Below are 13507 nucleotides of genomic sequence, written 5' to 3'. Positions count from 1 at the left end.
TATCCTTATAATGCCAAAAGGAAAAAAAATGACTAAAAAGAAATACAAATGCCTAATAAGTATATGAATGGTTTAGTAAACCTCTCTAGCAACAGCTTACAATATGATAGAAGTTTTACCTATGAAATTGGCAATGATTATAAACTATATTGTTCATTGCTGGCATGGATGGTTTCCAACTGGCCTTTTTACACACCAGTGCTGCAAGTGTAAATTCAACCTTTCTTGAATTAAATTCTTTAGGATGTTTCAAGAGGCTTCAAAGAGTTTGACTCATTGACCTAGTTCTTCTACTTCTAGGAATCTATACCAGGGTAGAAGTTTAAGGATTTACAAGCAAATATTTTCAGACAGCATGATTTATAAAAGAAAGCTTGAAGCAACTTCAATGTGCGGTGTTAGGGGAATGAATTATTTGGCAGCCCTAAAGAGAGTTTTCACATAGAATTTCCATAACATGGGAAAATGACACAACCTTTTGTAAAAGAAGACACAAAATTATATTTATATTAAAACATGTTAAAAATATGTGTGTGGCTGGGCACAAAGGCTCAGACCTGTAATCCCAGTACTTTGGGAGGCTGAGACGGGAGGATTGCTTGAGGCTAGTAGTTTGAGATTAGCCTGGGCAACATAGCAAAACCCTATCTCAAAAAAAAAAGTGTGTATATATGCATATACACATAGGCAAATGAATATACTGTAGTAATACCAAATTTCATATTTGATATCAAAATATTACTCAGAGTGGGATTTCAAGGCTTTTTTCTTCTTTAGATCTTTCTATAGTTCTAATTTTCCAAAGCACACATTACTTTTATAATCATAAAGACGTTAAAGCTAGAGTTAATAATTCGAAAGTCAATCTAAGGATAATGGGACTTCCCTATTCTCTAGGTAAGAGGGTCATGTTAGGTTATTTCAGATTGTGAGTGACCTGTACATTGTGCCACATCTAAGCAGATGCTATTGACATTTAAGGCATATAATAATGGACTAGAGATGTTTAGCCTTCCAGCTATGCATCAGGGCACAGAAACTCTTACATAAAGCCACCTGGCATTCACCCTCATGAACATACTTGGATCATCTCTCATACACACAATTACCAACACATATATGGAATAGCTGTGTCCTGTCCCTTCAGTTACCTGGACATTCCCTGAAATTGCTTCTTTCCCTTGCTTATCTCTCTTTAGACACCTGATCCTATTCAAACCTGGCACAGTTTCTTCATCTATGGGACTTGATTCATTCTCCCAAGGCCTCCTTTCTTAAGTGACTTGGTTTTAACCAGGCATCCTTTGTCAATCGCCCTACCTGGAAAGACTCAGGCCAGAATGACAGAAGAACCTTCATTTTTTGCTCAAATGGAGTAGCATCTAAAGACAAATTGTTAAAAATGATGCAGACAATATCTTAACTAGTAATAAAACACCTATGTTAATACTAGGTGTTTATATATATATATTTCATATATATATGAAATAAGTAACAAAATAAAGATACATTTTGTTCTGGTATTGTAATAACAAGCTGATGAAAGAGCTTTCCAGGTTGAGGAAAAGGAATGAACCTTTCAGACAGAAGTGGAAAGAAAAATCAGTGAAGGAAGGGATGTATGTGGACGAGGATTTAGCTTGAGAAACAGCCCAAGAAAGAAACCTCCATCAAATTATTAGGAAAGGGCAAACTCTGTGAGGGGAATAGAAATAGAAAGGGACTTAATACAGAAAATTAGGTGTTGACAAAATCATTGAAAGAGCTAGAGGAGCACAAGTCAGGTGCCTCTGGAGCTATGGTGTTCAAGAGCATACAACCATAGCTCTTTTCTGGGTTAAAAGGAGCGCCTCTGCTAGCTCCTGCCTCTAATTTCCTCTCAATACCCATGAGGCTATCCATGACTCTGGAACACGAAGTGAGCGTGCCAAGTAGAAAAGACGGCAGGAAGATGGCCTCTGTCTCATTTCCAGCTAATTAGTTTTGGTTCTGCTTCTGTTTATATCATTGTTTTCATGGAAAAGTTCACCTTAAGTTCTAAATCATTAACTTAGAAACCAATCTTTCAAAAATATTCCATTTGTAATGTGGAGTCCTTGTATCCTTAAACCAACCAACAGGACAAACAAAAACCATCTCCCTAAATAAAAACTAAATAAAATGAGTCCTTGGGATATGTTCCATAGTTGTTAGTTTCGTTTCTTCCTCAAATATCTTTACACATGTAATACTATTTCTACCATCATTACATGGCAATGCATAATTTCATTTACAGGACTTGAAAAAAACTAGAAAACAAGGCTTTGTGATAACATTACCAAGAAACGTTTTATCAGAAAAGCTTGCTTTTTACACCAATGGGTTGGGTTGCACCAATTTTTTGCTTATTTTTGGCTTCTTGACTAATTCTTCTTTGGTGCTAATGCAGTAGGAAATGCCTATCTCCGGTGTGATTTTCAATTATTGTGTATGGGGGCTTAGAACACATTAATAAATCTTGAGGCAAAAAGAGAATGATAAAAATAACACTTCAAAGGAGTACAGGAGAATGAACTTTCATGACATTCAATGAAGGAGGCAGGTATGCAAAGTGATATGTTTTCTAAGATGTACTTTTCATTTTTTGTTTTATCCTTTTACTTTGTACCATAAGCAATTTTGGAAAGACCACAACTATTAGTGATGTCTACATAATCATACTAATGAAGTACACAGAAGCTTAAATGAAGTATTTTTATATGCTCCCTTACAACTATTTGAAAATTTACTTTGGAAACCCCTGCTCAAATGCACCCCCTCCCCACCCCCAAAGGAATTCTTGTGCTGTCTTCTTCACTTTTCCAGTTGAGCAATTTAAGTTGGAGGAAATCAAGCCCTTGAGCAAATGAGTACAGTTAACGGGAAAAACCACTAGGAAGGGAATCCGAAGAACAAGCTACCAAATTATTTGCTTGAGTCACTTTCTCTTATATTGTCACAGATGAAAAATTACACTCCACGTGGTGATCAAACCTAACGCTAAGGCATATTTTGTGTGCCGCACAGTGTTACTCTGTTTCCTAAGTAACCTATTGAAACAATATAAGGTATACATCTATTAATGCATTTAGTGATGATACTGGAATTTGTGAAATGTGACAGAAAGGACAGATGAAGAAAGATGAGGAGAGACAGGTATTAATTGTCCTAACAGTACAGGCTGTAATAAAGGCCAATAATCATTTGAATTCCTGCTCCTTAATGTGAGTCTAAAGAGCGGCTTACCTCAGGTATTTGGAAAGTCTAAATACTGTATTTGCTGTAGAAAATTCATCCAACATACAATTCAATTTTTAAAATTAAACCTTTTGCCTAGTCTTTAAGATATTTGATGTTATAATGCCCATTATCACACTTTATTTAAATGAGATAAAGTCAGCGAGTTTAAAAAATTACGCAACTTCTCTTTTCCCTTACTATGGCTGGCCTCTTATACTTCTTTCTCTTTAGTATAATACTAACCGAAAGCAATATTCTTGCCTCTCCACTTTTTAACTGAAGCTTTGATCTCATCTGTATTTATGAAGAACGTGCTCTGGGAGAGTCCCTGTCAAGACATCCATTGTAACACCCGCTCCTACTCATGCTTTCAGCGCTGCGCGTGGACGGAATCCACCCACACCTTCCAGACACGCTAGGTGTGGGCTCGGAAACGCAAGATGGAGGGCGGGAGGGGAGCCGCCGGCTCCTAAACCTGGCGCAGGGCACGGACTCGAAGTTGAAAAAGAAGTGTTTACAAGTGAGGCTTTTAAATAAATCACCGCTATGGAGGGCATTTCCTCCGAGCCCTGGGCGCCAGCCTGAGAATCCTCTGCCGGACGCCAGGGGACGAGCCACGCTGACCCCGCCAGACACGCGACCCCGGGGCCGGCGCTGGCGTCTGCACTCGCGCGACCCCGCCGCTCCTCCCGGGAGCGCCGTCTAACAGCTCCCAGCGGCGACTTCCCAGAGCGCCGCGGAGCCAGTGCCCACGCGGGGCAGACCTGCGGCGCGGCCCGCGGGCCGGGCCCCTTCCCTCCACCGCCGGGCGGGGCTCGCGGCCCCCGATCCGGCCGCTTCGCCGCCGCCCCTCCCCGCGCTCACCTGCTCGCTCTCCTTCGGCCGCTGATCGCGCCGCCGCGGGCTCGCCCCGGGATCCCGCTCGGTCCCTGCCGCCTCCCGCTCCGCCAGCGCGTCCCCGTCCTCGTCGCGTTCCCCGCCGTCGCCGCCCCGCAGCAGCTCCCCGGCTGAGCACATCCCGCAGCCAACTCCTGCCGCCCCGGACAGCCGCCGGAGGACCACGCCGCGACGCACCAGGCAGCGCCACCGCCCGAAGGCTGCCCTGGGATCCGCCGCACCCGCCGCTGACAGGAGCCGCCGGAGCGCGCCCCGCCGGCCTGGGCGCCTGAAGTACCAGCCCGGCCCCTCCTGTCACTGGCTCGCCCAACCCCCGGCCGTCGGGGCGGAGCCATACAGGGGAGGGGCCAAGACAGGGGGCGGGGCCAACGGTGTGTGTGTGTGTGTGTGTGTGTGTGTGTGTGTGTGTGTGTGTGTGTGTGTGTGTGATTGAGAGAGAGGCCGACAGACTGAGAGAAGGGTGTTGTGTGAAAAACTATGGACATACATACACTGCATGAGGGAGATTGTACATGATGAGAGAGGCTGTGTGTATGTATGAGGGACATTGTGTGTGCGTAAGAGACCGTTAGAGAGTGTGAGAGAGACGCTGAGCGTGATTTGTGTGTGTGTGTGAGAGAGATTCTATATCAAAGAAACTGCGTATAAGAGATTGTATGCACTTTGGGAGGCCGAGGCGGGCAGATTGCTTGAGCCCAGGAGTTGGAGACCAGCCTGGGCAACCCCATCTCTACTAAAAATACAATTAGCCGGGCGTGGTGGTGGCAGTGTGGTCCCAGCTACTCAGGAGGCTGAGGTGGGAGGATCGCCTCAGCCCGGGAAGTCGAGGCTGCAGTGAGCAGAGATCACACCACTGCACTCCAGCCTGGGCGACAGAACCAGACCCCGTTTCAGAGAGAGAGAGAAAGAGAGAGAGAGATTGTATGTGTATGCAAGAGACTGTGTGAGAGAGAGATTGTATGAGGGAACAACAGAAACTGAGAGAGATCAAGTGTGAAAGAGAAACTACTTGTGTCAGAGAGCCAATGGATATATTTAAGAGAAAGCGCATTTGTATAAGAGATGAGTGTGTGTGGGTTTGTATGTGAGAGAGAAACACACACATGCACCCAGTTACACTCTCCAGCAGGGTCCCCCTGTTCTTGCCTGAGTATCTGCCCATCCTTTTCAAGGAACACACATTTCACTGTCCCTCTTGTTCCTTTAGCCTCCTTTCCTAGTGTCTCACTGAAGGTCTGTGTATTTGTCCCTTTCTGTTGAGTGCTTCCTAGTGTGTGTTGTTTGTTGGAGCCTTGGGTCGTTTGATGGTGTATCAAATGATGTATCTTTCTGTAACTGGGTAAGAATATGTCTTTCTCAGTGGGTGGTGAGGGGAGTATATCCAATTGATAATTATTTTTTGTACTACTCCATCCATTTTATTCAAGGAAAATGGAGGGGTGTTTAAATAAAATATCACATTTTTTCTGTGTATGCCTTATCTGTACATTGAGAAAATGATGGGTTATTGTACAGGTAAAATACAGAAAAGTAAATATGGAAAGTAAACATGTGTACACATGGAGAAGAGTAAGAGTTATTTGGGATCTTCTATTAAAATGTTTTCAGGCCCAGAGAAGGAATTAAAATAGGCAGACTCTCATAGGCTTATTTTAAAGAACTGTTTCCTGTTTTTTGTAGTCAGGAGATTCTCAGTCTTTCTCACACACCCACAATCTCTCATACACACAATCCCTCTCATACACACATGATTTCACATACATACAGTCTCTCTCACACATATACAACCTCTCGCACACACCATCTCTCACACATAGTTTCTCACACATGCCCTCTCTGATTGTCTCTCCCCCACAAACAATCTCTCTAGGGGCCAGAAAATATGCCGTTGGATATCAAAAATTAGAAAGAAAATGAATCTGGTTCATTCCCTTTCTTAAAAGTCTTTAAAACCCCAGAAAAGAGTATTTAATATTATATACATACAATCAGAAACAAATGTCACCATGGGAACCCAGTAGCCTCTCTGATGGGCCTCATTTTTTTTCCCCTGAAGGCAACATTTTCATTCTTGGAATTTTGGTTTGCCTATTAGTAGTGTTTCTTATAAAAACCAACTTTTTTTTTTGGCTGGGCGTGGTGGCTCACGCCTGTAATCCCAGCACTTTGGGAGGCCGAGGCAGGCGAATCACAAGGTCAAGAGATGGAGACCATCCTGGCCAACATGGTGAAACCCCGTCTCTACTACAAACACAAAAATTAGCTGGGTGTGGTGGCACATGCCTGTAGTCCCAGCTACTAGGGAGGCTGAGGCAGGAGAATCAGTTGAACCCGGGAGGCGGAGGTTGCAGTGAGCCAAGATCACGCCACTACACTCCAGCCTGGTGACAGAGCAAGACTCCGTCTCAAAAAAATAAAAAAATAAAAATCGACTTTTTTGGATAAAGCTTTGGAATTATATACAGCAACCCAGAGAACATCAGCTCTTTACTGCCAACCCCATGAACTAAGGCACATTTTGAAGTTCTCCCTCATAGCGTTTGATTGGCAACTTGATAAGTCAAACAACTATGCACTCTTCAATCAGGCTAAAGTGAGCAGAAATTCCTTATATATAAAAGGACTCAGAAGGCACAGAGTATTTATATAGCTGGGCAGGTACAATACAGAGGTTAGCTTTGTTCAGCTTAGGGGACAAGTCTTACAAAATTCCTTTAGAGTATACTGTCTGGTCTTTTGTAGATTCCGGCTTCTTGAGTCTTTGAGAAGTGTATTAATTCAGTTTTTTAGCAGGTATTTATTGAACGCTACTAGGCTTTAGGCCCAGGTCTAGGTCCCTATTCTCTTATTGAACACTACTAGGCGTTTGGCCCAGGTCTAGGTCCCTATTCTCATGAAGCTTCATTTTAATCCAATTCTTGTGTTATTTTCTTGGCAGAAGCCAAGAACTTTTACCAAAGAGTAGCCAGAATCCTTGGATCTCCACCTAGGACTGAAGGCAGAACCTTTTTTTTTTTTTCCTAATATCATTTACCTTTAATTTAGTGAGTGAGTTTTTCTTTAAGCTGTTATTCTTTTGTTCATAGAGTCTGGTTTTTCCTGGAGATCTGGAGAACCACCTCTTTAAATAAATCTAGCATTTTACACAAAAGACATTAAACAGATTACAGCCTAATCTTATGGGAGGAGAGGGCTGTTTTCACTCTGCTGCACAATGTGAAAAATATACACATAAAGCTAGCACTGCCAGTTTCCCATGGGAAATATAAGATTGTTATTACCTAGGCAACTATAACATGTTGGTCTCAAATCATATGTAGTGGTTTTTTTTTGTTTGTTTGTGTGTGTGTGTGTGTGTGTGTGTGTGTTTTGGCAGAGTGTCACTCTTCCACCCAGGCTGCAGTGCAGTAGCACGATCACAGCTTACTGCAACCTCCACCTCCCAGGCTCAGGCGATCCTTCTGCCCTGCCTCAGCTCTCTAAGTAGCTGGGACTGCAGGTGTGTGCCACCATGCCAGGCTAATTTTTGTATCTTTGTAAAGATGGGATTTTGCCATGTTGGCCAGGTTGGTCTCGAACTCCTACGCTCAGGTGATCCACCTACCTTGGCCTCCCAAAGTCAAATCATATGGAGTTTTGTTGTGATTTTATTAGTGTGTTTTGTGCTTTCTCAGAAATAAATAAGTGCAAGAAACAGATGCACGTCTAAGGAATGGCCTGTCTAGTGCAAATGTGGCTGGTGCAGTTGCTATGGGAACAAGGACTTTTAATCCTTCACTTTCATGCCTTTATTATTTTTAATGTTCTTCTATTCTTATTTCATTTGTGCATCTTTCCAGAGGGAGAAACGAGCAAATCAGAGAGTTCTGGACTCAATTGGTAATACAATCTTAGAAAAACAAATGCAGTTATTTGTGGAAACTACCCCAAACTTCATTTGTTGGTTTGATTTTTGACACACTATAATGTTATTCTAAGCTTCCTATATGCTTTAATTTTCCTCATATGATTTTCATCTGCTTCCTTTTTATTTAGCAGGGCACAGGGAATTATTTTTGAGATGTTTGGAATCTGAACCAAAATTCCAGGAAACTATGGTTCTTGCACAATTGATGTAAATTTCAAGGAAAGGAAACTTGGAGAGGCCTCACTTCCTTTAGTGTTCTTTCAGTTTAAGGAAGCTGTATCAGCTTAAACAACGCTCTATTAATGCTCTCTTGCCTTCCCAGGGAGTCCATTCTGATTAGGAGAAGGAGAAATTTGCTCTTTCTGTTGGAATTAATTTTTGTTTTATTTTTTGAGACAGAGTCTTGCTCTGCCACTCAGGCTGGAGTGCAGTAGTGTAATCTCGGATCACTGCAAACTCCACCTCCTGGGTTCAACCGATTCTCCTGCCTCAGACCCCCGAGTAGCTGGGATTACAGGCGTGTGCCACCACACCAGCTAATTTTTGTATTTTTAGTAGAGACGGGGTTTCACCATGCTGGCCACGCTGGTCTCAAACTCCTGACCTCAGGTGATCCGCCCGCCTCAGCCTCCCAAAGTGCTGGGATTACAGGTGTGAGCCACTATGCCTGGGTTGGAATTAATTTTTATCCTCTCTGCTCTATTAACGTTCTCTAGTGTGATTCTGTTGCATTCAGATGCACTGCTGAGTTCTCTCCTTACAGTAGGAAGGTAGACTAACAGTTGTTTTATTAAAAAAAAAAAAAAGTATTGAGAAGGCTATTTAAACTCATTGCTAGAGAAAAAAGTGGAAATATAGACAATTATTAAGCACTGTTTAATATCTGTTAGTAATTTTTAAAATGTCGAATAAAACCTAATGTGAACAATATTTTAGAGAAATGGTTAAACTCAGGCATTGCTAGTGGCTCTGAAAACTGATAGCATTCTTTTGGCATACATACTCAGAACCACAGAGATATCCGTACCCTTTGGCCTACTAACTCCAGTCCTGGGAAAGAATTAAAAAAGGGGTGGGGTGGGGGACAGAGAGATGTTGTCCCAAGGGTACAAAGTTTCAGTTAGACAGGAAGAGTAACTTTTTGAGATCTATTGCACAGCATAGTGACCATAGTTAATAATAATGCATATTTCAAAACTGCTAAAAGGGTAGATTTTAAATGTTCTTACCATAAAAAAAAATATGTGAGCTGATGGGTAACTTAATTATCTAGAGATAATCTTTCCACAATGTACACATATATCGAAACATCACATTGAACCTTGTAAATGTGTACAATTATTATTTAAAATAAAAGTAAAAATTAAAAAACAAAAAGGGGAAAAGTTGTTTGCATAAAGATGTTCAAGGCAGAATTATAGTGAAAAGCTGAAAGTAGCCTAAATGTCTTCCTGTAAGAAAATGCCTAAGTAAACTGTGGTATACCAACACAAATATGTAAAACCTTAAAATGGTAAAGATTTTATATCAATGTGATAAACATTTAAATATAATGTTAAGTGAAAAAATGAAGATTGGTAGTCACAGAGTCACTCAGTTATCCTGTACCCCAGGAGCTAGGCAGGTAAAAAGAGTAATTCAGGACTTAGCTTCTCAGCTTAGGAAATAAGTCTCACAGAGGTGAAATTATGTGAACAAAAAGATCAAATTTGGAAGATAAAATTTTAAAATGGCTTTTTGGACAATGTGACTCTGGGGGATGTGTTTCCTTGTAAAATTAATTTTAATGTTGTAATTTAAAAATAAATCATTTAAAAAGATCTATATCTGTTTTTCTTGTAAAATGGGATTGCTGGCACCCAAAGTCTGGTTGATTCAACTTCATAGATGAAAGTTGTATTACCTTTTGTTGAATTATTTAGTTCTTGAATGAGTTTGGATCTTTTATTCATGCTGTTCTCAATAATTTAGAATCTTAGAGTTGGAAGGAATCTCAGAGGCGGTTTAGAGCAAGCTATCACCCAACGTAGGATCCCTTCTATAACATTTCTGGTAGATGGTCACCCTTCTTCTGCTTGAAGGCCTCCAACTATGGGAAACTCATTACTTCATGATACTGCCTATTCAATTACCAAATAACTAATACTAATTGTTAGAAAGTTTATTGCATGTCCTGACTTGAATCTGTATCCTTATCTCCTCTGCCTCTTGGTCCTAATTCATTTCTGAAGTACAAAAGAACAAATTATTTATTATTATTATTTTTTTGGTGACAGTCCTTTCAATTTTTTTTTTTTTTTTTTTTTTTTTAAGAGACGGAGTCTAGTTGTGTTGCTCAGGCTAGAGTGCAGTGGTACCATCTCGGCTCACTGCAACCTCCGCCTCCCTAGTTCAAGCGATTCTCCTGCCTCAGCCTCCCGAGTAGCTGAGACTACAGGCGCCCACCACCACGCCCAGCTAATTTTTGTATTTTTAGTCGAGATGGGGTTTCACTGTGTTGGCCAGGCTGGTATTGAACTCCTGACCTCGTGATCCGCCTGCCTCAGCCTCCCAAAGTGCTGGGATTACAGGCGTGAGCCACCGTGCCTGGCCTCAAACTTTTTTAAAAAGTGATTTTGTCTTCTCTTAGACTTTATTCTTTTTACTGTTATTTATGGATAAATGTTGGGTTTTGCTATTGTTATCTGTACCTACTTTTTTCTTTTAGGCAAAGCACATTTATTACTCACAGATGAGCAGTAAGGTGTACCTACTCCTTTGTTAACAATACCCCAGCTTTTCTTATTGACCAGTCTCCCACTCCCAGTCTGTGATTGGAATGGAGAATATGGCTTTTACTAAGTAAATTTAATGCATTTTACTCTCCCCATCTCCCATGGCCACTGTGATTGGTTCAAGAATAGGCACAAGTCAGGCCAATCAGGGCCAATAAAACTCAATTTGGGGACTTTTGTTTGTATTATAAGAAAAGTATTGTCTACAGGATTGGCCTGTGATGGTATGAGCTTGGAACTGCAGGAGGACAACCATATAGGGCATAAGAATGAAGTCAGCCCAGCAGAATACATGATTGAGAGATGAATATTTTTAGCTAGCTACTCCAAATATTAGAGCTACACCTGTATGCTTTTCTCAGTTATGTTAACCCATAAATCTATCAACATAATGTTGTCCCCAGTTTTTTTCCATAAGCCATGTTGAGTCAGCTCTTCATCACTTACTAAAGGAATCAGAGTGATATAAACTCTAAACTGGGATACAGGAGAAATGGCTAGTTCTGCCACTCTCAGGCTGCAGACATTTGTGCAGTTTATTTAAAATTTCTGCTATTGAATTTCATAGTGAGTAAAATGAGCAGGCTGAACCAGACAATTTGAAAAATCTCTCTCTCCTTTAAAATTCTATGATTTCAGCCTGGCGCGGTGGCTCACGCCTGTAATCCCAGCACTTTGGGAGGCCGAGGCGGGCGGATCATGAGGTCAGAAGATCGAGACCATCCTGGCTAGCACACTGAAACCCCGTCTGTACTAAAAATGCAAAAAAATTAGCCAGGCGTGGTGATGCACGCCTGTAGTCCCAGCTACTTGGGAGGCTGAGGCAGGAGAATGGCGTGAACCTGGGAGGCGGAGCTTGCAGTGAGCCGAGATCGCACCGTGGCACTCCAGGCTGGGGGACAGAGCGAGACTCCATCTCAAAAAAAAAAAAAAAAAAAAAAAAAATTCTATGATTTCTATCTGACTTTTCTTCTAGATCTAACCTGAGTGCCTTGGCTGCTGTTCTTTTCATTTATTCCAATTAGTCAAGTTGTTCTGATTGGAGATACTAATTCTCAAAAGTGAAAGGATAGAAGGAATTTTTCTTATGCTGTGTCTTAATCATCATAATTAAATTATCTAAGGCTATTTTTGCCAACACCTCCCCAAAGATCTTTAAAATGTTTTGATATACATATAAGTTGTCCTATTATAATTCCAAGGTATCTATTATTTTAACACTCTGCAATGAGAAAAACCCTCCTTACTCAGTGAAAATTAGGTCTATTACATTTTTGCCTCCACATTTTTATTCTGAAAAAATTCACACCTTAAGAAAGGTTGCAATAGTACAGTGAACATTCACAGGGTGTTCACCTGGAATGTCCAGTTGTTAATATTTTTTCTAAATTTGCTTTCCTGTATGTGTTTTCCTGGCTAAGCCTATTACTCTCACTGAGTTGTTTTTAAGTTGAAATAGGGTCTCACTCTGTTACTCAGGCTGGAGTGCAGCGGTGCAATCTCAGCTCACTGCAACCTCTGCCTCCCAGGCTCAAGCAATTCTCATGCCTCAGCTTCTCGAGTACTTGGGACTACAGGCAGGTGCCACCATGCCCAGCTAATTGTTTGTACTTTCGATGGAGATAGAGTCTCACTATGTCGTCCAGGCTGGTCTCCAACTCCTGAGCTCAAGCTATCTGCCTTCCTTAGCCTCCCAAAGTGCTGAAATTTTAGGCGTGAGCCACCACACCTGGCCTTCAATGAGTTTTTAAAAATGGTATATATGAAGAGAATCAAGAAATTCTGGAAGGAATGCTGCACTTCTCCAGGATCTGGAGAAGTAAGGTGGAACACTCTAGCAGTTAACAATTCTAAAACTTGAGACTTGACTCTGCCGCTAGATTCCAATCCTGGCTCTTTCTAATCCTCAGTTTTTTTATTTGCAAAATAACGGGTATTATTGGCATCTAAGTTTATACTCAAAACATATTAGTTAGCATTAATATTACGTGAATGGAGCTGATAGCATGAGGTATGCTTAGCTTTTTCATTGCATATGGGAAATCTGTTATCTATGCTCTGCAAATGAGCTTGGATCTTGGGTTTCTTCACATGGTAAATAACTTAGTGGTTGACTTAACAGGGAATGCAAAAAGCTGAAACAGAAATTAAAGAATTCTGTATGTATCTCCAGCTGGGCAAGAAATCAGACCCCAAATAGTATCTGCCAATACGGTACTAGCAGATGTAAGCCTAGATACGGAGAGGCAGATGGGTTTCATCTCATGTTCCAGTTACTGGTAGCAACTGCGTGGCACACTGTATTTTCACAAGAAGGCTTGTGAAAATTTATTGGGAAAGAATGACTGCTATGGAATAGGAGATATGAGTGATGGCACAGTGTCATGTTGCTGTGGTCTGAATGTGTCCTCTAAAATTCACGAAACTTTTGGCCAATGTGATAGTGTTAAGAGGTAAGGCCTTTAGGAAGTGATTAAGTCATGAGGGCAGAGCTCTTGTGGATGAGATTAGGCTCTTATAAAAGGGCTTGAGGGAGTGGATTTCTTCTCTTCCGCTCTTCTACCATGTAAGGACATAGTGTTCATCCCCCTTTGCCCTTCTTCCTTCTGCTAAATGAGGACACAGTGTTAAAGGTGCTACCTTGGAAGCAGAGACTGCATCCTCACAAGAC

The 13507-nt window shown here is 41.5% G+C and overlaps 1 protein-coding gene across 1 annotated transcript in view; it reads right to left on the bottom strand.

Annotated features, from left to right (window-relative positions):
- The window catches only part of FAM241A (family with sequence similarity 241 member A), a 43161-nt gene extending 38707 nt beyond the window's left edge, over nt 1-4454 (bottom strand). Inside the window, exon 1 of the mRNA XM_034959006.4 lies at nt 4123-4454. Within this exon, the coding sequence (XP_034814897.2) occupies nt 4123-4275 (153 nt within the window). The 5' untranslated portion in view covers nt 4276-4454. The remainder of the gene's footprint in view (nt 1-4122) is intronic.
- Nucleotides 4455-13507: the final 9053 nt, after the last annotated feature.

The sequence above is a fragment of the Pan paniscus genome, chromosome 3 (assembly GCF_029289425.2).
Source record: "Pan paniscus chromosome 3, NHGRI_mPanPan1-v2.0_pri, whole genome shotgun sequence".
Taxonomy (NCBI): domain Eukaryota; kingdom Metazoa; phylum Chordata; class Mammalia; order Primates; family Hominidae; genus Pan; species Pan paniscus.
The sequence above is the reverse complement of the archived record's forward strand: the minus strand, read 5'-3'. Positions and strand labels throughout refer to the sequence as shown.